Source organism: Protopterus annectens, chromosome 4.part0 (assembly GCF_019279795.1).
Source record: "Protopterus annectens isolate FY-2018-M chromosome 4.part0, PAN1.0, whole genome shotgun sequence".
Taxonomy (NCBI): Eukaryota; Metazoa; Chordata; order Ceratodontiformes; family Protopteridae; genus Protopterus; species Protopterus annectens.
The window spans coordinates 1,699,014,112-1,699,038,210 of NC_056733.1; the positions used below are offsets into that span (position 1 = coordinate 1,699,014,112).

Sequence of the window (24,099 nt, forward strand, 5' to 3'; positions counted from 1 at the left end):
TTCCCCAGCTTTGCTGAGCAGATTATTTGTATACAGACAATCCAGTATGTAATCCCAGAACTCAGATTTGTGCCCCTTGTTCGCATACATGGCAAGGAATTTACCAGAGCACTTAAGTTTCCCAGCATGGCAGAAATTTCAGTGTCTATTTTATGAAACTGTAAACACTTTGAGAAAGTTGTTTAGGTAACACATGGTATAACATTAACATCAACCCTAGAGTTAGAAATAAGGTGTTACAAAACAAATAAAAAATAAAGTGGGCTAACTTGCAGCATCACATTTAGCCCCTAAGCATGGTGCTGATGTCAGCAGAAAACAAGTCATCTGGGGAGATGAGGTATCTAACATCCAGTATGTGCAAAAACCATATCATGTAACTCTCTTGTGCTATGTTGCCCCCATTCCCTGCTAACCCCATATTACATACCTTCAGACATCAGTTGTGTTTGATAAGTCTGAATACTTTAGAAATCCAGGCCAAAGCATACACCTCACCTAACTGCATGCATGACTTGTTAACAGAGTATTGCACTGTACGGCGTTGCCAATGCTGATGTGTCTTGATGTGTTGCCTATACCCTTGGCAGGTAGCAACAAACCAATGGTAGTCATCAGACATGTGACGTCCCTTTTGTGGCCATTTCTGACTGCAACAATAGTTTTAAACAGTTCTGACATTTCATATGATTTCACCAGCATCTATGAATATTTTGCATATGGATCTGTTGTGGTAGAGTCCATACTTCCCCCTTTTTTATTTATTTACTTGCATGTGATAACCAGGAAAGTCCATATATTTTTGTTTAGGGACTTTAATATTACTGGCTTCAACAGCATAAATTCACTTTAGGGGCATATACGTGATTTGGCTGGCACAGATATACTTCTCATTTCCACTCTGTGAAGCCTGCAATATTATTTTTTACACTGATTGCCTTATTTTCTCCTTGTTTAGTCACATCTGCAATAAAAGCAGTCAACTTAGGCCAGTACCTTACCTAGCATTTTGAAAATTAATGGTTGTCATCCTTTTCAATCATCAATAATATAGACAATCATAACTAAAAATTTCTTCTCAAAGGCATTTCCATGTTGATAATATGAATGTTTTCCATTTCAAAAAGAGGGTTTTACTGTAATTGGGTGCAGTCTGTACAAGAACAACTGTTGTTTTTAGTGCAGGCTGAAGATCTTTCACTTAGTAAAGGATTTCTTCCTAGAAAATGTATTACAGTGGTTTGCTGTATTATCAAAAATCTTCATAAGCATTCAAAACATATAACAATAAAGATAAGTAGCAATCACAGGCAATTTTAAATCATTATTATTTTTATTTGCAAGTTAATCCGCACTGGGGTGAATAAATATTTGTTTATGGTGGATTTTATTAGTCTGTCATGATATTGTTTTTATAATTTGCAATACAAGCCAATACTGTCTTATATGACATTCAGGTTTGATGAACTGGGTTTTGCCTTAAAAGAATGCTGAAAAAGATACAATGTATTCTCTTTTATTTCAGTGTCTTACAAGCCAGAATTTGACATGTTACATTACGGAAAAGAAATGTTGTTCACACCATTGTTTTATCTAGGTTCATGGACAAAACAAGGAAGAAACATTTGCTGGATTCAGCATTATATCTTGATTATTTGTGATACTTTGAACTTTGAGATGTGGGAGGGGAAGGATATGCAGTAATGCTGATTATGCCTTTTATTTTTGCACTATCAGTTCTCCAAGCTCAGAACTATATGTCATTTGCTGTTAAACTGTTTAAAATAAATCAACACAATCCAGTCCTTTAATATTCACAAGGCTTTTATTATAAAAACAACTTAGAAGAACTGGTGGTTTATTCTGAATAAGACAGTGATGATGTAGCTCTAATACAACTACCGTGACTCTTTTCTTACTCCATCACTGACATATACGAATAGATACTTTACAACAGAATGAGCACAGCAAATATTTAACAGTATAATTGTTATAGAAGGCTGCTAAACTACTTTTTTTCTCTACAGCTTTTGGAGATGCAATATAACAGAACTGTCAGGACTCACTCTTTTTTTCATTTAAGTGTAATGTAATATATTCTAATTACTGACAATGATTTCAGTGGTTCTATGCCAGTGAACACTGTTAGACTTATTGCTTTTTGTCTACATTAGCCCAAAACTTGATAATGTAAATTTATCAAGGAATTACCTCTTCATGGACATATTTCTGGTTTCAGGGGCAGCATAACAGGTTATAAAGCAGATAATGATATAGCAGGAGTGATGCTTACTTTAACTGAGAGCATAGAATGTACTCTGAACAGTATTTTATTATCTAACACATTATTTCAATTAAATCCTAATTACAACTTCAAGAGCTCCATTGAGTAAGACCACTTTCAATTACAGCAATATGGAGATAAAATGCCTGCATAATAAAATTTGACATATTTCCATTATTTGATAGCACCCCAAATTAACCAACCATCCAGCCAGCATAGTAACTGCGTGATAACTAGTGTTTGCTTTGTACCACTGCACATATGCACCAGCCCTTATTCTGCCTTCAGATGCTTATTGCCTTTGAAATTGTTGAGCATTTTTTTAAATTTTCCAAAAGTACTCATTCAGGTTAAACCCCCAACTTGCTATATCCCAGAATATTTTGCTTAATTCTTAATGATTTTTCCTGAGAATGCCATTTTGTCTCTTTGAAAAAATGTATCGAATTGACATCAAAGTGAAGTTTGAAGTTAGTAATTAACATTAACCATTTCAGTTAAGACTTCATATTCTCCTAAAATATGCATTAATACAAAATCTAGTTCTATCATCTAAGTGAATACTATAATAACATTTTTTTAAGTAATCCTGATTTGGAATTTTCTTCCATCTGATAATGTTTATTTATTTTCCTGATAATTGAGAAAAATGATTAACGGGAATACTTCATAAATGCAGATCAAAGCCTGTGGAGCACAGGTAATAGTTTTATTTTAGTTAGTTAGTTAGTTAGTTAGTTAGTTAGTTAGTTAGTTAGTTAGTTAGTTAGTTAATTTGCTTTTGCCCTTGAGAAAATGAATATCAGGGACTATAAATATTATGCATAAAATAAAATTACTATATCCTTAGTGACATATACTAAGGGGAACAGTTTCCCCTGCAAAAAAAGCAATTCTTCCTAGCATCTTAAAATTCCAATTTTGGGACAGCCACATCTAAGCTCCAGTCATCTGACTACAAGTACATGCTGGACTCATTGAAAAGGAGGTGGAATTTTTTTTAACTTTTTTTTGTTTTTGTTTACATGAAAGGATTCAGCAAGGTCTAATTTTGCACCTTTCACTTGTGTTGCTTTTCAATTAGTTTTGTTATATTTTTTGTTTTTTAAATCTTTTCTAAGTGTTGTTTTGCAGTCTCACGCTCCTCCTTGAGATAAGCCTCTTATGGTTTTATAATCTGATTTCCTGACACCAGCTCCTGAATGGCACCAGTATTAGATCAAGGGAAGGTATGATGGGAACACACTACCATATGAATGCAAATCTAATACTTTGCACCACTATGCTTGCTCCAGCTGTGGGACTCTACTGAATTTCTTGACTTTTCACTTGCTTAATTTTTTCTTCTCTTATATCATCTGCTTCTTCTACTAAAATTAGCTTACACAAAAAAAAAATCGGAGAAAACTTAATAGCAGTAAGTGAAAGTACTCTTTCTGTCAGCATTTAATCTCATAGAAAGCACCTTTCTTCTCTAAAATTCCTCATATTCTGATTACTAAGTCCATAAAATTCAGCACAATACCCATGACACAAATACACACACACACACACACACACACACACACACACACACACACACATCTATATGTAGATGAATATTTTTCTACCGACCATACACTTACACAAAGACACATCCCCTCACTTAGTGTCCAGTCAAGCTGAGAGCCTATCCCACACCAGGGGTGTAGACAGAAAATTCCATTTTGTACTTACAAACTATTTTTTCTGTTCCCCCACCTAACCAGGCATTTAAAAAAGTGGATGCATCTTTCAGAATGTTGCACCCCCAAGTTAATAAATGTAAACATAATTTTCAATGGTCCCCTCTAAAATTATTAAAGATATTGTTTTTGATTAGCAATCCTCTCTGTAAGCAAGTTTTGTAGCTGTTAGAAGCATCACTTTAGTCATCTGTAGACATCCAGTAGAGAGTCAACTATCCAAACTAATTGGGACCTAGGGTAGTTTGGATAATCAAATATATAACTGAACCGGGTAAAAAACTTTTAAAATCTTGTTTTTTTCTGTATGCAGGGAATACACTTTTCAACCATTCAGTGATTCCAGTGGAAAATAAAGAATATTTTTTATACATGAGCAGGCTACAAGCTCAAAAACACATGAGAGAATGTTGTTGTATCTTTCGGCTTTTCCCGGTTAGGGGTCGCCACAGCGGAACTCTGGTCCGCTAATGATTGGCAGTAGATTTTTACGTACTGAGTTGCCAGTCCTGACGCACAACCTTCAACAAAGGTACGCTCATTCACGCATGTCTCTACACAGAAGACACTTTAGCTGATAATCGAACAGGACAACGTCTTACTGTGAGCCGACAACGCTACAGCAGCACCACCACCGCAAAAACACACGAGAGAATAAGTATGATATTTACATATTCAAGTTTTATGATTTTTCCTACCCAATAACTTTGGAAGGTTGCATTTGCATAATTGACATTTCAGATAATCGACGTTCAGATAATCGACTGTCTACTGTAATATAACCTGGAAAAGCTTGAATGTTTCTGAGTGATGCAAAAAGAAAATGTAGAGTACACAGAGTATGCTTGGCTACACCCTTGTCACTGCTACTATAGCATTTAAAAAACATGTCAGTACTGCTTGACTGCAACACGTCTTGTTATTGACAAAAGCACTTGTCTGGTAATTTATTTATTTAAGTATGATGACTGGGGAAGTCCACTGGGCCAGAAGAGCCCGTTTGCAGTGGAGGCCTGGGGAGAAAAGCTCCAAAACATATTACAGTTACACTTACATTTACAAATTGCAAGTTACAAAGAAAAGAGCAAAGATTATATTTTTCAGTTCCATATTGCAAGTTACAAGGACACAACAAGTAATTGTGCAGAACAAGTTAAAGACATTTTAGAGTGTGTAATACAGCATGTTGAAAGTTCTAGTGAGTTAAACATTTAAAATATATAGTAACTAGCTTATGATGGTAGGTAGAAGTGATCAAATACAGAGTGTCATTTATGACAGGAGAACTCTATGCGAGTTGAGATACAGTTACTCTTTCTTTTAGTTTAAGTGGTTTATAATGCATGGAGAGAGTACCAGAAGAGGTTATATATAATAGCATGGAAGATAGACAGTCCAAGGCAGCAGTGAGAAACTTATGGAGTTGTGCAGAAAGAGAGAGGGTGGAGAGGGGATTATGTTGGAGCATGGCATGGGCATTCCCATTTGCATGACAGATGAGATAGAAGCTGGGTTTTGAAATTGTCATGCTTGGGAAGGCTGTGAAGGAGGGGGGGAGAGAATTCTATATTTTGGCTATGGAGTAGGAGAGAAGTAGCTGGCCTGGAGGATGAGATGGTTTATGGACTTGAAGGAGATTTTGGTTTGTGGATCTGAGTTGGTGGTGGGGTTTATAGGGTTTTAAGGACATATCTAGAGAAGGCAGTTTGCTGGTTTGTAGATAAGTTTATGGGCAGTGGTGAGTTGTAGGTAACTAAAGTAGTTGGGGAGTTCAGGCCAACTGAGGGCGAGGAGGGAGTGGCAGGATTCAAATTTGTTTCTTAAGCTGATGTGTATGTTTGTGAACAGGGAGGCACCATACATCAGGGAAGGGAGCAAGAAAGTAGATGCTGGGGTTTGACAGGTAGAGGGGCCGAGGAAGTGGTTGTATCTGTAGAGAAGACCTAACTTTTGGTGAGTATTTTGATTGTGGAGTGGATGTGTTTGTCAAATTTTAGTTCTTCATCTATGATGATACCGAGAAGTTTAGTGGTGGGGACTATTTCAAGGGGAGTGTTGTTCTGTCTTTGTATGGTGAATGAGGTTTTATCAATAGTTGAGTTTTTGCTGGGGCAGAAGATCATTAGTTTTGTTTTATTTGCATTCAGGGCTAGGTGGTTGGATTACATCCAGATTTCTGTTTTGGAGAAGGCTAATTGTGTTTTTACTAGAAGCTCGGAGGGTGAGAAAGCTGAGCAGATGATGGTCGAGTCATCTGCATATTGAATGACAGATGAGTCTGGGACAGAGTGGTGAAAGTTGTTAAATAGTTTAAAGAGTAGTGGGCCAAGAACAGAGCCTTAAGGGACACCTGTGGATGTAGGAAGGAAGGAGGAGGTGGAAGTTTTCCATTGGATTGCTTGTTCGCGGTTGGATGGGTAGCTGGAAAACCAATCTAGAGAGGGGGAGTGAGGTGTAGAGTAGAGAGTTGTGATATGAGAAGGGTGTGGGAGATGGTGTCAAAGGCTTTTGACAGATCAAGGAATAATGTAGATACAAATTTGCCTGAGTCACGTTCTTGGTTGATGGTTTCTAGAAAAGAAAGAAGGGCGGTCATGGTGGAGTGACCGGGTCGGAAACCGTGTTGGGTAGGGGAGAGGAGATTGTTTTGGGTTAGGTGTATCATTAGTTGTGCTTGGACGGTTTTCTCAAGAATTTTAGACAGAGGGGAAAGGATGGCAATGGGCCTGAAGTTGGTGGTGTCAATATTATTACCACCTTTGTGGAGGGGGATGATGTAGGCATGACACCATATGGAAGGGACATATGATTCTTGTATGGATCTATTTATAAGTATGGTGATGGGGAAGGCAATGCTGTCTGCAGATAGTTTGAGGAATGTAGAAGGAAGATTGTCAGGTGCATTGCGGCAGAGTTTGAGTTTGAGGAGGAGTCTTTTTATTGTGCTTGTGGGAATGGGCTTAAGAAAGAAGGGTGAGGAGGAGTTTAACTGGTTGGAGAGGGGGTTTTGGAGTGAGGCATTGTAGTTGGGGGTGGTGGGAAGGCGTTGGATAGTTTGGCTATACAGTCTATGAAGAAGGAATTGAATTCAGAGGTAGTGTCAAGGTCAGAGAGGGTGGGATTGGGACAGGGGTTTTCTTTATTACCAGGGTTTAATATAGATGAGGTGGAGTCCCAGAATTTTTGGGGGTTTGTTGAGTGCAGAGATTGAAGTTTAGAATAGTGAGCTTTGCGGTCTTTGATAATTAGATTTTTGGTGGCATTCCGGAGTTGCTTAAATGTTAGGAGGGAGCTTGGGTTTTTATTTTTTTGATACTGCTTCCATTTTTGGTCCCTTTGTTGCATGGCATGCTTGGTTTCTTTAGATAACCATGGACATGGATTAGATTGGATGCTTTTGGTTCTTAGGGGGGGGCTTGGTGGTTAAGGAGGGTTAGGAATGAGTGGGTGAAATGGAAGACAGTGTCATCTAAAGGGAGAGTTTTTAGAGGGGTCCAGTCGATGCACTTAAGGCATTCCAAGAAGATTTGGGGATTGAAAGATGACAGGTTGCAGGTTTGAATGTGGTGGTGTTGTTTTTGTAGTGGAGTTGGGAGTCGGTCAGCGAAGGCAGGTAAGTGATCACTGAGAGGATCTGGTAATACACTGGATTTGGTGATGAGACTTGGACGTGTTGTAAGGATCCAGTACTTGAGGTACCATCTTTATTTGGTCTGGTAGGTGAGCGGATTAGTTGGGAGAAGTTGTACAGGTTGATAGTATGGGAAGGGGCATCTGAGTTGAAGGTGGACCAATTGATGTTGGTGTCACCAAGGATATATGTTTCATTATTTATGTGGGAGGAGAACCAGGATAGTATGTTCTCAAAAGTTTTGATGTTATCACCAGGGGGGATATAGAGGGCAGCTATACATATGGATTTGTGGTTGTTAATTTTTAGTAGTGCTATTGTTAATTCAGTGTTGCCAAAGGTTGGAATTGAATTGGTGTAGGGGGTTATGGTATGGAAGGTGGGGTAGATTATAGCTACTCCACCTGAAGATTACCTTCAATAAAAGTCTGAAAAGGTACCATCACTGCTGCTGAGTTTCCTGGTCTCTTAATCATTTTGCTCACTTGTGTTTCTGCACATTAAGGTCCAACTCTAGACATCTTTTATTGTAGTTGACTAAATACCCTCTTTCTGTAGTTTTTAAAGTTTTTTGTTATGGTTGACAAAATCAAAGCAAACTGTTTATAATATAAAACATTCTATTGTATCAAATAGAGGAATCAACAAAATGTGAATATTTGCCAGTAAATTCTGTTTGCTCCCTGGCATATCAAGGGTGCCTTTCCTTCTATTAAAGCATGTACTATTATATATACTTTAGAAAAAACTCAAAGTATAAGTAGCATTCTTACAAGAGATAAAGATAAAAATGAAAAAAGCTGCTTTAGAATACCAAAAATGAAAAGGCTAGAGATTATTTTCCTGTGCCATGTCATCCAGAATGTGAGTTACAGTAGGTAGTGACTCCAGTAAGTTTGGGCAATTGGGACATTAGTTAGTAACAAAGTAGAGTACACCTCAAGATCTTTTGCTGCTAGTCAACCTTTAAGGTTCCAGTGAAGATGACCAAGAGCCCCTGCAACTTTTTTATAAAAAGATACAATCCTTGATTAAGTCATTAAGTGGCCTTCATAATTGGAGGCAACTTTAATACGCCTGTGGACCCTGTGCTAGATTGGGTGTCTAGCTGCACAATTTAACTGCATAGAAACTCTTGGGTTATTAGGAGTTTTATTGAGGATTTACATATAGTGGATTATGGAGGACACTTAATCCCACTAAACTAGATTAAACTTACTATATTTTGGTGATTCCTAGTAGACTAGATGTTTGGTTGGTAAATCAGGTAGTGTATCCTAAGGGATACAACCCTATGCAGTATCTGATAATTCCATAATTGCCCATACCTACACACTCATTCCCTTGTTGCCACAGTTTGAAGGCTCAAAGAAGTCATCATTTCAGCACATAATTGTCTTTTGGGATCTATATCCACCACAAAAGTGTGTGTGTGTGTGTGTGTGTGTGTGTGTGTGTGTGTGTGTGTGTGTGTGTACACATCTATATCTATATCTATATCTATATCTATATCTATATCTATATCTATATATTCACCTTTTAGGAATTGCTTAAACATAAGTGTAGGCAGCTTACTAAAGAAATTCAGTCCCAACAAAAGGCTACTATAACGTTCAGACTAGATACTTTATTTGCCAAACTAAAGCCATTAGATAAGGTATACAAAAACACTAACTGGGAGGATAAGAAAGCACTCCAGAAAAAACAGTATAAAAAAGAAAATCAGACTAGTATAATACCATAGTGTCGATAGTGTATATGAGAAATAGTTGTTTAAATGAATGAAAAGTGTATAAATAACCACAATGGATTTTTTTATTTTTTTATTTTTTATTTTTTGTTCAAGTTGGCTTGATGTGGTTTGGTAGGGAACTGCCCAGGGTGGATATTTCCCTAGTTGCTGATCTATTTCTACTACAAATGCTGATTTTAAAGGTTCAAACTGCCCTATCATCCCTCTTTTTGGACATCCAAATGAGGTGATGTATTGCTGGATCCCACATATATTCTTTCCAGCATCAGTGTCCCTCTCTGTGCATGAGATATAAAGAAGCATATGAAGAGTCCCTTAAAGTGAACTAGATGCAGAAGGCACACAAATAGTCCAGACAGAGCAGATGAAGCAGAAGGAGCTGGAAAGTGAAATAAGATACAAATGGCCAAGAATGAAAAGAAGAGGAAGTGGTAAGTGGGTGGAAATACTTTACCAAAAGCAAAGGTTAAGTGAGTTTGTTGCATATTGTACTTATATGCTGCAGGAATAACAGAAAGATGAGCACTATGACATGGAGACTGAGAAACCCCAGCTCTAAATAATGGATATCTTCATATTGTTTTCAAGTCACTGTACACACAGCAGCAAGTACTTTCCCAGTGTTACAGATAAAAATGCAAATTCTGCAAATGGAAACATAACCGATAAGCCAGGTCCACCAGCTTCTGATCAAATCATTCCAAATTATCCACCAAACTATTGCCATTCCAGGCCAAAAGTTCTTCTAATAGTCTTTTTCAACATCGGCAGTATTAACAACAAATGGTCAGTACTAGAGTCATAGATAACAAATAACAACACTAAAATAGAAGCAATTACTAAATCCTGATTAAAATATAACAACTGGATACCAGTACTCAAAGAGTAGCACACCAACACTCAGGTAATAGATCTGGCTCTAGATTAGGATTAGACTCATAAAAATGCAAACCTCAACCCAACTCAAATCACTAAAACAAAACTCCAAAAAAGATGATTGCCCTAACTGGTTATTTAAACAAACTTTAGTAGGAGGTCATACAAAATATTACTTTGCAAATATATGCATTCCCTCCCCATAAAAACTCATGCAGAACACAGTAAAACAATACTACTATACTCTAAGAATGACAAACAGATTATATTCGCTGAGCTAAAGATCAATCAGGATTCCTCGCATAAGTCCTGTATCAACAGATTTCACCAATTAAACAATCTGACCCAGATGATAAATACTGGAGTAAGGCCTAACAAAAACATGGGGAAAAGTTCAAATTCAAGTTAAATAAAAGTTCAATTATCTGTATAGTTATAACGTAAATTCCTCAAAATCTTCAAACAATGCTGATATAACCCCCTGAACTAAGTGACCACTGCCCAGTTCTTATTACTGGGGTACTAAAAACACTAAAACTGTTCTTTGGAACTATTCTTATTAGGAGTAGTCCTGATAGCATAGGCAAAGCTTTATTGAGAAAAATCCAGTAGCTAGACCAATCTTCAGAATGTACTATAGGTTAACCCTCACCATTTTAAAATCACCTACTGGCAATCAGGATAGGCTTTTCCTTGTTTAGGTAGAGATACCTATTGAAGAAAAGGTTCCTGTGGCTTACATATGAACTTGTACAAAAAAAAAATGAAATGTAGAACTCAAGTCTGGTCTACACTCTTAGAAAGCTGACCCTTCTGATCCAAGCATATATTTCTTAAACTAAAAAGAGATACAATAATTCCAGCTAACCCTGTAAACACAGTTTTCCTTATGTACAGTCAAGAAGAGCAACTTGAGAATCCCAGACTGGTCTAGCAAACTATTGAAGAAATTGGCACAGAAAAAGTAATTTCCCAAAGGACGTGGTAGAATGGTTTGCATATTAAATATCACATTTTCCCCACTTAACATTTGCAGTTTAGATCTCCCAGCACCATCAATCCCCCTGCTTTAGTATCTAGACTGTCCACCCTTTCTATTTGAAATCAACAAAAAAATCTTTTAAGCAGTTGCTAGGCAACGTACATCGCAACTACCATCCACAGTTTCACTGTGTTTATACTAGGCTAGTAAAAGTTACACAGCTTATTCTAGTTTGACTGCTTATTCACATTTTCAGTCTCACCCTAACAACTAATACTGTCCAACCAAACTGTAATCATTCTCTTATAATCTACCTCCCTAAAGTTTCTCACCCTGCCTTAGTTAATGATTATACATTCATTGTAAATGTTTGCCTACTGACAAAAATCATTTAGAAACTGCTATATGATCAAATCTTGGAATACTTTACCAATATGATATACTTTTTGACCAATAACATGGCTTCAGATAAAAATTTAGTACCATCAGTGGCATATACAAATTAGCTGATCACATTTTTTGTAATATGGAAAAAGGTAAACTGATGGGAGCAATAGTCTAAGACCTTAAATGTGCAATTAAAAATGGAGATCTTAGCTAAGTTATGAACAAGCTAAAAGATATTAGTTTTGCTCCTGAAGTGCTGGAGTGATTTGAAAGTTAACTGTCTCACAGACCTTTTACTGGCTTAGTCCATATCACTACCATATGTTCTCACGTTTTATTAATGACTGTCCATGTGGATGTTAGTACTGTTAAAATCAATAAATGCACTAATCACCATAGCTCAAAATTATAAGATGATTCCTATGGTGTATGGAGTGGATATGTAAAAAAAAGACCGACTATTAATACTAACAAGTCAGCAGTTATGCTAATTGGGACACATAAAAATAGTTAATACCACATCATTGCTAATTAAGGATCCAGATAACACTTCAATACTATCATCACTCAAGTATCTCTAGGTACTATCATGGACCACACGCTGACCTTCACTAAACACACAGAGTAGCAAACTACGGAAATTATTAACCATCTGAAAGTGTCGTACAGAATATTTCATATTTTTTTCTTAAAAACTAGATGGACAATTACAGTCAATGTACTGTTACCAAGATTTTAGTATGCTTTGCCTATTATAACACTCAGTTCTCGAGATAATACAGCTAGGCAAATGAACACATATGTTAAGGTGCTTAAATATATATAGCTGGACTACAGTCATCAACATTACTGTTACCATGCACAAAATTAGGAGGATGCTGGCAGTAGTTAAGACTAATTTCTTACTTAATAATCTCATCTTTGTATAGACAGTGTGATGGTGCAGCAGTTAACATTGTCTCCCTCAGCAAGAGGTTCTCCAGTTCAATTCTCAGTGGGGGTGCCTTCTGTGCAGAGTCTGCATGTTTGCCCTGCTTTTGTGTTGGTTTCCTCAGTGTGCTCCAGTTTCCTCCTGCATTCCAAAGACATGCATCTGGAGCACATGTTCTTTGTGTTTCACTGTTGCAGTCAACACACTTGGATTATCTACCTGCAGGTAGCCCTCAGTCGTCCCGAATACCAAAGACTTAGTATTTCTGCATCGGATGCTGTCGCTCCAGGACTGATGTCATGTCATCAGGGGTATAAAAACAGGCAGCTGATGCCATTACATCAGTCTTTCTTGCCAAGGTGCTCGAAGCAGAAGCAGTTCACAAATGCCAGTCGGCCACTACCTGAGTTTTCGTTTACGAATTGAATCATCCTTAAGTCTTCTGAAGCTAAGTACCCCATTGGGGATCCTTTTTACTTGCTCTAACTGATGTCAGAAAAAGTTAATAAGTGTCTTGCCTGTGGAAAGCAAATACCACACCGAGATTTTCATTCTTACTGCGTCACCTGTCTAGGCCCAGACCATGATGTACCTCACTGTCGGTTTTGTGCCTTGATCATTCCCTGAACCATTTATCATTGGGCCCTTATTGTCACTAAATTCTTTCATTCTCGATCTCCATATTCCGAAATGGCTTTGTAAGCCGTCCGACTACCAATATTCTGAAAAAACATAAGGGTAAAGACAGAGAAAGACCGCACAGGTTCAAAGCTGCCGATGATGCTTCCGTTAAGCTAGTCGCCAGTTCACCAGTACTCAGTGAGGTGCTTTTGCAGCCCCTGATGCCTGCTTCAATGGATTTGCAGGCCTCTACTGAGACCTGTTCAGAGTCCGGTATGCCGCGAGACTCTTCTTCGACTATGGAACCGGTGGATGTCTATACCTTGGATGGGTCCGGAGCCACTGAGCAGGCACTGGCTTCTGAGGAAGTTCTTTGTACTACCGATGTTTGACACAAACTGACTACTTCAGATCTTTCTAAAACTATCAAGTTTCTAAGGCCAAGAGTATGCGCTATGCCTAGAAAACCGATGACCAAAGCACATGCGCCTGCTCCCTTGCCACAAAATAAAATGCTTAGAATGGCAGAAGACCTTATTATGCGGATTAGGGGAAGTCAGCCTTTCCCTGCTAAGAGAAAAAGGGACCAGTCCCCAGCAGCTTCAACAGACCAAGAGTCCGATGACTCAGAGGTTTCTGATTATGAAGACATGCCCTTATCTGCTTATGAGAATTCTGATGCAGAGGAATCCATTCCCTCTGCCTCTCCTCCAGAGGATTTTTCTTTTGGAGAAACCTTACATACTTTAAGAGAGCATTTCCACTGGGAGTGCCAAGACTATCCTCAGTCCAAAAAGAGACTCAAAGAATTTCTAGACTTGCCACAACACAGGCCTTTAGCAATACCACCAGTCCTGGAAGTTGTTGGTGATGTCTTTATGGAATCCAGTCTTACTCCTGATACCTACCCCCTGCCCCTAGGAAACCAGACAGGTACTACAGAGTACCTGACTCTCACAAATTTCTTTTCAAAAATCCTACTGCTGACCTAGAGATCATTTTCCATGGGCCTAAAGGTATCAAGGCAACTACAGCTAAGAATCCCACCCCGTCGGACAGGGATTTCAGAGCTTTGGACAGATAGGGTAAGAAAGTATATACCTCTGCATCTCTTGCAATTAGGGCTTTGAATTGTCAGTTTCACATGCTGAAGTACCAACTACATATTATGGAACTTGTTAAGCAAAAACTAGCTACCTTTACAGACTGTGCAGAAAATGAAGAATTGCAAGAACTTATGCAATCTGCAAGCCAAGTCAGCAAGCACACATTGCAGTGTGGCTTTGACACCCTAGAAGTATCTTGCAGGACAGCAGTCACTGGTTCTGTACTGAGAAGGCATGCTTGGCTTAAGGAGCAGACCTTGCCAGATCATGTCAAATCCAAGTTACTAGATGCGCCTTTGAACAAGGACAATCTGTTTGGCACCAAAGCAGAAGAGGTTCTTAAAAAGATGGAAGAAAAAGCTAAATCTATGCAGACAGTCAAATAATTCTTGCAAGTACAGCCTCCTAGATTCAGTAGGCATTGCCCCTCAAAACATTGGTCCTTTTCAGCCCCCTCAATGCCATCTCAAACTAGACCCAGGGCAAACAGACCACCCAGACTACAGTCTCAGGGCATGCAGAGATCTAAGCAATAGAGTGCCTCCACCTCTAAAGCAGGGAGTGCTAAACCACCCCCTTATGGAAAGAATTCCCAATGACTTCTCAATGCCACCCCCTCCTCTACCCAACTGCTTGTGCCCCTAGGAGGAAAACTTGCCCTTCATGCAAAAAACTGGATTCCCATCACCAAAGACCAATGGTTCCTCAACATTGTATCCCAGGGGTACAAATTTTACTTCCACTCACTGCCAACCCCAAAAGGGTTTCCAGACCTCCCGCTAAACCAGTGGCCAGAGGCTCAAAACCAAGTCCAATCCCTGCTCTCTATAAGGGCAATTCAACTGGTTCCTGTGGAATAGATAGATCAAGGATTCTATACCAGACTTTTCCTCATACCCAGAAAAGGGGCACTTGGTGCCCAGTCCTAGATCTTTCAATTCTCAACACCTTCCTGGTGGTACCAAAATTCAAAATGCTCATCCTGCAGCAGCTTCTACCTATGCTAGCCAAAGATGCGTGGTTAGTCACCCTAGACTTAAAAGGAGCCTATTTGCACATCCCTATGAAATGCAGAAAATGTCTACGATTCAGGGCAGGATCCATGCATTATCAGTTCTCTGCACTTCCCTTTGGCTTATCCACTGTTCCCAGAGTATTCACAAAGTGCCTGGTTCCAGTCATTGCTTACTGCAGACAGAGAAATATTCAAATTTTCCATACTTGGATGACTGCCTCATTCAGGCAGACAGTCAGGAAATGCTGTTGCAGCACCTGACATTTGTAACAAACCTACTAAGCTCCCTGGGGTACACCATCAATGAAAAGAAATCAAAACTAGTCCCCAGTCAAAAGATTGAATTCCTGGGAGCAAGCTTGGACACAACATCCCAGATGGCATTCCTGAATCCAGAAAAAACAAGCCTATCTGACAGGCTTTTTGCTCAAACATTCTCAGGACCTGGAAACTGTTATTCACATAGTACCCTTTCTAAGGACAGAGTTTCTTTGGTGGGCAGCAGCATGCAACCACAACAAGGGACTGTCCTTTACCCAACCCTACACCACCCAGATCCTAACCACAGATGCATCAGACTATGCCTGGGGGACACACATGGATGGCAAGTGCATTCAGGGCCACTGGAGCCCAAGTCAAATGCATCTGCACATCAACCAGAAATAGATGCTAGCTGTGCAGCACGCTCTGACAGCTTTCAGATCCCTACTCTCACCAGAACACCTGCTAATAAAAACAGAAAACACCACAGTTATGTGGTACATCAACAAGCAGGGGGGGACCCACTCTTACCCACTCTGCAGGCTATCTATGGCCCTGTGGAACACAGCCTTGGACATGCAAGTACATCTGCAAGCTCATTTCCTGCCAGGCAAACAAAAGTCACTGGCAGATGATTTAAGATGATTTAAGATGATTAAATCTCCTAGACCCACACGAGTGGCAACGAAAGCCATGCACCTTCAACCTTCTGATTCAGAAATGGGGGACACCTGAGGTGGATTTCTTTGCCTCTCCCTGCAATCACCAGCTCAGGAGATTCTGCACCAGGACACCTCACAGCAGGGCCTGGAAAGTGGATGCCCTATCCTTCCAGTGGGTAAATCTCTCAATCTATGCCTTTACCCCTCTGCCCCTCCTCTCAAGAGTATTGCCCAAGATAAGACAGGACAGACCAAGGACAATTCTGATTGCCCCGGACTAGCCACGCCAACACTGGTACCCACTCCTGTAAGGTCTGTCACTGGTGCCACCCTGGCACCTACAACAGAACCCAACCCTGCTCTCTCAGCAGCGGGGACAGATCTTGCATCTGCAACTGCAAACCCTAAGTCTTGCAGCCTGGCTTATTCCTTGAATTCTCCCCCAGCAACCAGCCTAAGCAAGCAGGTGCTGAATGACATCCTTGCAGCCTGAAGACTCAGTACAAGGAAATCCTATGCTGATAAGTGGAAAAGGTACTGCTCCTGGATTCAATCTAAGGAGAGGACACAACTCTGCCCTCCCTGCCTCTAATCCTGGTTTACTTAGCAGATCTACTCCACAGGGGCTAATCCTTCTCCTCCATTAAAATCCATGCCTCTGCCATTTCGGCTCATTACAACACTGAGCCACCTCTCTTCTCTCATGCTCTTATCAAACAGTTCCTGACAGGGGAAAACAACTTAAGGCCACCAAGGAGAACACCTACCTCTGCTTGGGACCTTAACTTTGTACTGGAAAAGCTCATGCTACCGCCCTTTTAGCCTGCAGCATCAGCAGAGTTAAAATTCCTCTCTTGGAAAATAGCCTTGCTTCTGGCCATCACTTCAGCTAGAAGAGTGTCTGGGCTACAAGCACTTATGGCTGTGGAACCCTTCATTATTTTCCATGCTGACAGGGTTTCCCTCAGCACTAACCCTTCCTTTATGCCTAAATGGTGTCCAGTGTGGCTCTCAACCAATCTATCCATTTGCCTACCTTCTTCCCTATTCCTCAAAATAAAGGGGAAAGGATCCTGCACTCCTTGGATGTGCACAGACAGCTCAGATTCTACCTTGATAGGACTAAGCCCTTCAGAAAATCTGATCAGTTACTAGTCAGCTTTGCACCAGGAGTAGAGGGCAAGGCCATTTCAAAGCAAACAGTATCCAAATGGATAGCACATTGCATCCATTTCTGCTACAAGCACCATGAGGAAACCAACCTCTCAGGGGGTCAGAACATGTTCTTCTAGGGCTACCTCTACAGCATTCCTCAGGGGAGTCCCTACCAGGGACATCCTGGAAGCTGCTACCTGGAGTTCTGTACACACCTTCACCAAACATTACCACCTGCCTAGCTTTTCCAAATCCAGGGCAGGTTTTGCAATTGCAGTCCTGCAAGGCATACTAGCCAGCCCTAACTCTTCTTGACTGCCTCCACCCTTCTTCAGATTTGGGAATCTACCCGAGTGGGATGACTGCAACAGTGAAACATGAGGAACATTGTACAGTTGTGTACACTTACCATAAATGTAGATGTTCGAGTGTATTCACTGTTGCAGTCCTGGTTTCCCTCCCACCACCCCCCTGGTTTTCTCTCTCTTTCTCTCTCTCTAAACTCTGTATGCCTTTTACTACCCCCCTTCTCAGGGGTATTGGTATTTACTTTTTACTGGTGGTGTTTTCCCCCACCATAACTTAGCTCCCTATTGGGGGGGCTCCTGACATTTGGGGCAAGAAAAACTGATGTAATGGTGTCAGCTGCCTATTTTTATACCCCTGACGACCTGACGTCAGTCCTGGAGTGACAGCATCTGACACAGAAATGCTAAGTCTCTGGTATTTGGGCCCACTGAGGGCTACCTGCAGGCAGATAACCCAAGTGTGATGACTGCAACAGTGAATACACTCAAACATCTACATTTATGGTAAGTGCACACAACTGTACTTTCTCCCTTGACCACTGCTAAAAATGGACAGACTTTCCCGGTAAGCAAATGTTAAATAAATAAATAAAATCTTCAAACTAATCGTTATCTTATCATTTGAGAAACAAGGGGAGCCTCCAGCTGCAAAGAACTCTGTTTCACTTAGCTGCCACACATTTAGCAAAGCTGCTCTTAGAATCAAATCATACTTCCTCAAAATGTTCAAAATGTTAACAGGTTTTCAGTAATTTAAAAACTTAAAAATGTCACCTTGTAAATAGATACAAGTGCAGCTGTCCTGTGGATCCCAGATTAAGCCACAACTGCAAATATTCAACTCTGTATCCGTGTATGTATTTCTGTGCCATTACAGAACTAGCAATGATTTTGTCAGTTGTTTGTCACTTAGGAACTCATTTGATAATAAATTATATAATTTTGAGAACCTGTAACCATGTGTTTTATTAGGCAATATATTGGAGGATAACTGCCATCATCACCTTCTTCTTCAATATATATTTTTTTTCCTTTTTGCTTTATTCCTCAATGGATTACTTATCGCTGTCCAAATTTTTAAACAGTTTATTATTTGTTCTACAAGTGACTGAAAATGATCCACTGTTTATTACCAGCTTATCTACCAGGTTCATAGGTTCATAGGTTCATACTAGGCTATCTGCCCTAGGGCATTTATAAGCCTAGCCAGAATGTGTTTGGCTTTCGCCACCCATTTTAAATTTATTTTGCTATACCCTTTTCGAGGTTAGTATACTGTGCCTCTGTCTAACAGCGACACAGAAGTGATACCCAGGGTAAACCTATGATCTCCCATCCACTCATCAAGATTCCTCTTGAAGAGAGTCAATGAGGGACTCTGCCTAACCTGGACTGGGATTTTATTCAAGAGTGAAGGGAGCCTCTGGGTTATGAATCTGTCCCTCCAGCATGTCCTATTTATTTCAGTGCTGAGGTTCAAGTCTCTCGAGCCCATAGCTCGATGGGATTTGGATTTTCTGAGGTGCAGCATGTCCATTAATTCCGGGTTGGACATGGCTTTATACGTCAGGCACAGATCGCCTCTGAACAGGCGGTTTGCCACTGAGTAGAGCTGGAGTTTCTTTAACCGGGCAGCATATGGCATCTGTTTGAGCCCTTTGATCCTCTTGGTGAGGTACTTTTGGGGTCTTTCCAGTTGCTGCAGGTGTCTGGTAAGGTACATCCCAAAAGGGGCATTCTACTCAATTATGGGCCTGATGAGGGATGAGTAAAGAGGCAGGATGACCTCCCCTGATCTAGATGTGAATCCCTTCATGATTAGGTGGGCTATATAAAATGTTTTTCTAACCACTTTTTATCAAACAAAATAAGCAAGTAAATCAATATATTAATAAATAAGGTTACACTTAAATGGAATCATTACATACAGAAGGCATAGGAGAAGCACGGCTGGTGATATGGCAATGTGTATTCAGGATGGGATAAAGATGTTGTAGAAGAGACTAATGGCAATAAAGAAAAGGAATGTAGGAGGAAGCTGGCTGTCTCTGATGGGAAGCTACTGCAAACAGATCACCAGATGCAGGAATAAGTGGTAATGAAAGGTCCAAATGCAGCTTGAGTCATGCTTCTGGTCAGGTCATTGCCAATGTGGAAAAGGAGAATGCTTTGAGTGTGGCACATCTTAAGTAACGCATTTGACACTGGTCATTGTAGGTGTTTGGTAAGAAAGGTAAAGAGCACGCGTACAGTAGATTAGAAATAGTTTGTATGCTGGGAAGCAGTGGTTTGTTGTAATAGAAGAACTACAAAGAAAAAGGTTTGTAATCAGTGGAGTACCACAGGGTACAGTGGTAGGTCCAGTCATGGTTATTGTATTTGTGTCACATATCTCTTTGGCTTTGGAGACAAGGTCAGCTTAGATGCTAAAACTCAGTGATTACTGAGAGTTACAAATGACAGAGACAGCTTCCAGAGAGAAGTGCAGCAGTTGGCATTGAAGAAAGACAGACAGTATTTAAAATGCAACATGAAAAGTAGAAGGTTATGCAGTTTAGAACAGATCCTTGGAAAGCATACATTTTGTGGACTGACAATAAGGAATGGAGGAAAGGAATTTGAGATGTAATCAGATTAACAATGAATAAAGATATTGTTATTTATTTATTTAATTATATACTTATTGATTTATGTACTTATTTTACTGTGGCAGTCACTACTGCCATTTGACTATCTCATGAATTTGGCGTAAACAAGGGCTGAGGGCATTAGGGGGTATAATACCTTTCAACCTCTTAATGCAAGAAATCTGGACAAAGTCTAAAATAATGGAGGGGTCAAATGCCTACAAATAGGGACAGATTTTAAATATTGCTATTATAAACTTAGAAAGTTATTAGATTAACTGGATTTTTGTTAGCACACATTTCCTGAAAGATATTAAGTCTGAAAGTCAAATTTATGTCATTATTTAGTGACTTCATTCCATAGTAGTTTTCCAGCAAACCACAAATTTTATGAGAAGCAGAAAGAGTGGAGGGAAAGAAGATGGAAGAGTCCTTGTTGATTATATTTTGCCCTAACCAAATTGTGTTATCAAAGTCTTCACCTGGCAACTAATGTGTGAAAAGATCAACATCTTGCAGTTGACAGTATTCAATACAGGATAAGCTTTCATCTCACTATAGCCTGAACCTCACTGGCTTATTATATGGAGGTACATTTAAGCTAATAGTCCAATTGTAGCAGCATGGTGATATGACATCTACTCTAGTCAGCAAGACCAGCAATGTATACATCAAAATTGCTTATGCATAAATGCAACAGAATATCAATTCTGATTCTTGTAAGTAGACTGCATTCCTGCTTTCAAGTTATTGAAGTTATTTGACATTCTAATAGTTCTGTGCAACATCTTGTGTACATTCATTTGATATGATATTTCAAAAAAAAAAGGCTTGGCAACTTACTTCTGTTCTATACATGCCTAAAAATCTCTGTGATTGGCAGCATCTGTTTATGGGAATGTTATAAGAGTCTGATGTGATTCAACAGCATTGGATAAATGGATAAAATGAAACATTTTAAGGAACTGTATCCAGTAACAGTTTCAAATGCACATGTCTTTTATAGTCAACTAAAGAAAAACCTAACAAAGTCTGTTTTTTCTGTTTGTATTTTTCTGCAGCCCCCTTAGCAGATCAAACATGGAGCCTCCTGATGTTCCTGCAAGATCCAGTAGATTCTTTGGTGAGTTCTTTAGGCAGTTTTTTTTTAATCTCATACAGTAAGTTTGTTTTTCCAAGTTAAAATTCCATAAACAATGTGCACTTGTAACAATAATTACATAATAATCGCAGTTAAGTTTTCAAATATGGAAATGAGAGCAAACAATTAAAAATAAAACTAGTTAGATTTTGTGACTGAAAATACTGACTGGATTTTATTTTTCAAATCTAGTTCCTGAGGGCAATATTTAAGGTTTTCTTGCCAGACTATATTCATATGGTGTATGTGTGTTTAAATGAGAATTCAATGTAGCTACTCATGCTACTGTAATAATAAAATTGTAGTCAAAGTACATTGTGAAGAACTCTATGATTTGTGAACTTATAAAGACCATCAACAATCTGACTAATGTGTGTAGTATACCTGCAGTGCTTACAGGTGACCACGTTTTTTCAAGAGCTGTTTCAAGAAACAGCTAAAATGCAGTAAAAAGGAAATTTAACTGAGAAGTTAGAACAGTGATTTGCTTTAGCATTTCAGTTAAATGTGCTTTTGACACATTAGTTACTTAATCATGCTACTGATTGCAGTAGACTTGGTAACATAGTTGATTTTAGAAACTATGATCATGTAATGTCAGTGCACCACGGCACTGAAGGAGATTATTGCTAAGCTGCCTGCGCAGGTAGAACTGTGCCCACAAAGAAGGAAGCATGTTTCCTTTACTATGTCTGCGTTATGTTTGCAGTCCTCATTATAAACTGTATCCCCTCTATTACATTTTCCTCTCCCCTTCTATTATAAATTTACTCCCATTACATTCTATCTCATAATTTTTAACTACACCTTTTTTATTTTTATTTATTCACTAACTAGGTAAGGTCATTGATCCTGCTGACTCTTTCCTTTTATGACCCATGAAGTATTAATGAGAAGAACAAATGCAAAATGTTAGAACAGAAGTAAAATATTTGTGCACAGTAAATTGTGTGTGTTGTGTAAACACTAGAATGCATTGCACAGGAGTGCACAGCAGAATAGTTGAGGACAAGATGTGAAATCTTAAAACTTATATAGGTTGTTTTGTTTTTAAGATATTATTTTATTATATAATGATGATGTTATAAATGGTTTCCTTCCTTGGGTACAAAGAACAGGAATTCCAATGATAGGAAGCAGTATCTAGAAATGCTTTACTGGGGCTTAATAAGTTGTGTTTCAGAATGTTAACATTATTTTGTGAGACATAGCAACATAGCAGGAAGTGTAGATTATAAAGGGTGAGTTTAGATTAACACCATCTTTCCTATTCCTAGTCTGTGCGACTCAAGATCTCAAAAGTTATTTGCTTACGCATATGAAAAGTGAAACAAGTGATTGCCTCAAAACACTGTATTGGAAGTTCTGTCTTCACCAACCTTGTGTAACTATGGAGTCAATATATATAATTTACAGGGTGTAAGGGACTTGTATCTTGAAAGGGTGCAGGTGGGCTTATTACGTGCAAAAACCCTTATTTTGACCTGCTGTATTACACTGCATGAAGCAAGCTGTTCTTGAAATATTACTGTGAAAGAATTGAGATATGATGCAATTGAGTCACAATCTTTCACAGTAAAAGTGTAATACCGAACATTAAGGTTATGACCTGCTAATGACCTCCATCCTGCAACATTTCCATTTCCTTCTTCCTCCCCTTGCATACTTTATGACAGTAAAAAAACTTACTTAACCAAGCAGTGCCCCAGATTGACCCTGTGACATACTTTTCCTTTCTAGTTATAACATACAGAAAGGAATGACTAAAATAACTACATGTTAATGAGAAAGTGGATCATCATGCTGAGGGACTGGGGAACCATCTTATTGTATTTAATGAGGTACAGTGCAGGTCTCTCTTTCATGATGTAGAATGACTGGATTAATGGTTGCAATTCACTAAAGTGTGAAGATGCTGTGCTTTATAGATGGGGAGCTAGATAAAAAAGGTAGCAAGTACCTGTGTGGATTCAGACTATTTTTACCAGTAGGAACTTTAACCTGGAGTAGAAGCAAACTCAGCTGTTGTATAAGGATTTTTATTGTGTTTATGTAAAGATAAATTTTTAATTTCTGCGTGTAAAATTTTCTATAAGATAATTTAGGGTTCTAGCCATGTATTAACATTTCTGTAGGTATTGATATCGGGTCTCTATTAAATCAGCGAATGCTTAAAAAAGTGAACGCTGATTTATTGACCCTTTTTTAGTGAAAGCTGAAAATGCCAGTCACTCGGAACAGCAATTTTTTTCCCAGGGAAAAAAAAATTGCTGGGCCATTTTCAAGACTTTGCCATTTCCTCCACTGTGGTGCGAGCTCAGAGTTGGTATATTTAAGTAGGGGGAGTGTTTTGAAGTTTTTTTTTTTTTTTTTGGTGTAACAGCGATTTTTTTTCCCTGGGGAAAAAATCGCTGTTTGGGATTTTAAGCCTTCACTTAAAGAAGGTCGATAAAACAGCGTTCACTTTTTTAAGCATTCACTAATTTAACATAGACCCTTTATATAAATAGCAGAAGGCTTTGGGTTAGTGGGAGTTTTCTAAGCAGAAAAACTATTCTAAATAATGAAAATATGGTTTTAGTGTTTGTTACATATAATTTTGCACTATTAAGTCTTTCATCAGTAAAAGAGATGT

At 39.0% G+C, this 24,099-nt stretch overlaps 1 protein-coding gene across 1 annotated transcript in view; it reads left to right on the forward strand.

Moving 5' to 3' along the window:
• ARAP3 (ArfGAP with RhoGAP domain, ankyrin repeat and PH domain 3) overlaps positions 1 to 24,099 on the forward strand; it is a 1,205,760-nt gene that overhangs the window by 404,450 nt on the left and 777,211 nt on the right. Inside the window, exon 3 of the mRNA XM_044069919.1 lies at positions 21,385 to 21,446. Coding sequence (XP_043925854.1) covers positions 21,385 to 21,446 — 62 coding nt within the window. The remainder of the gene's footprint in view (positions 1 to 21,384; positions 21,447 to 24,099) is intronic.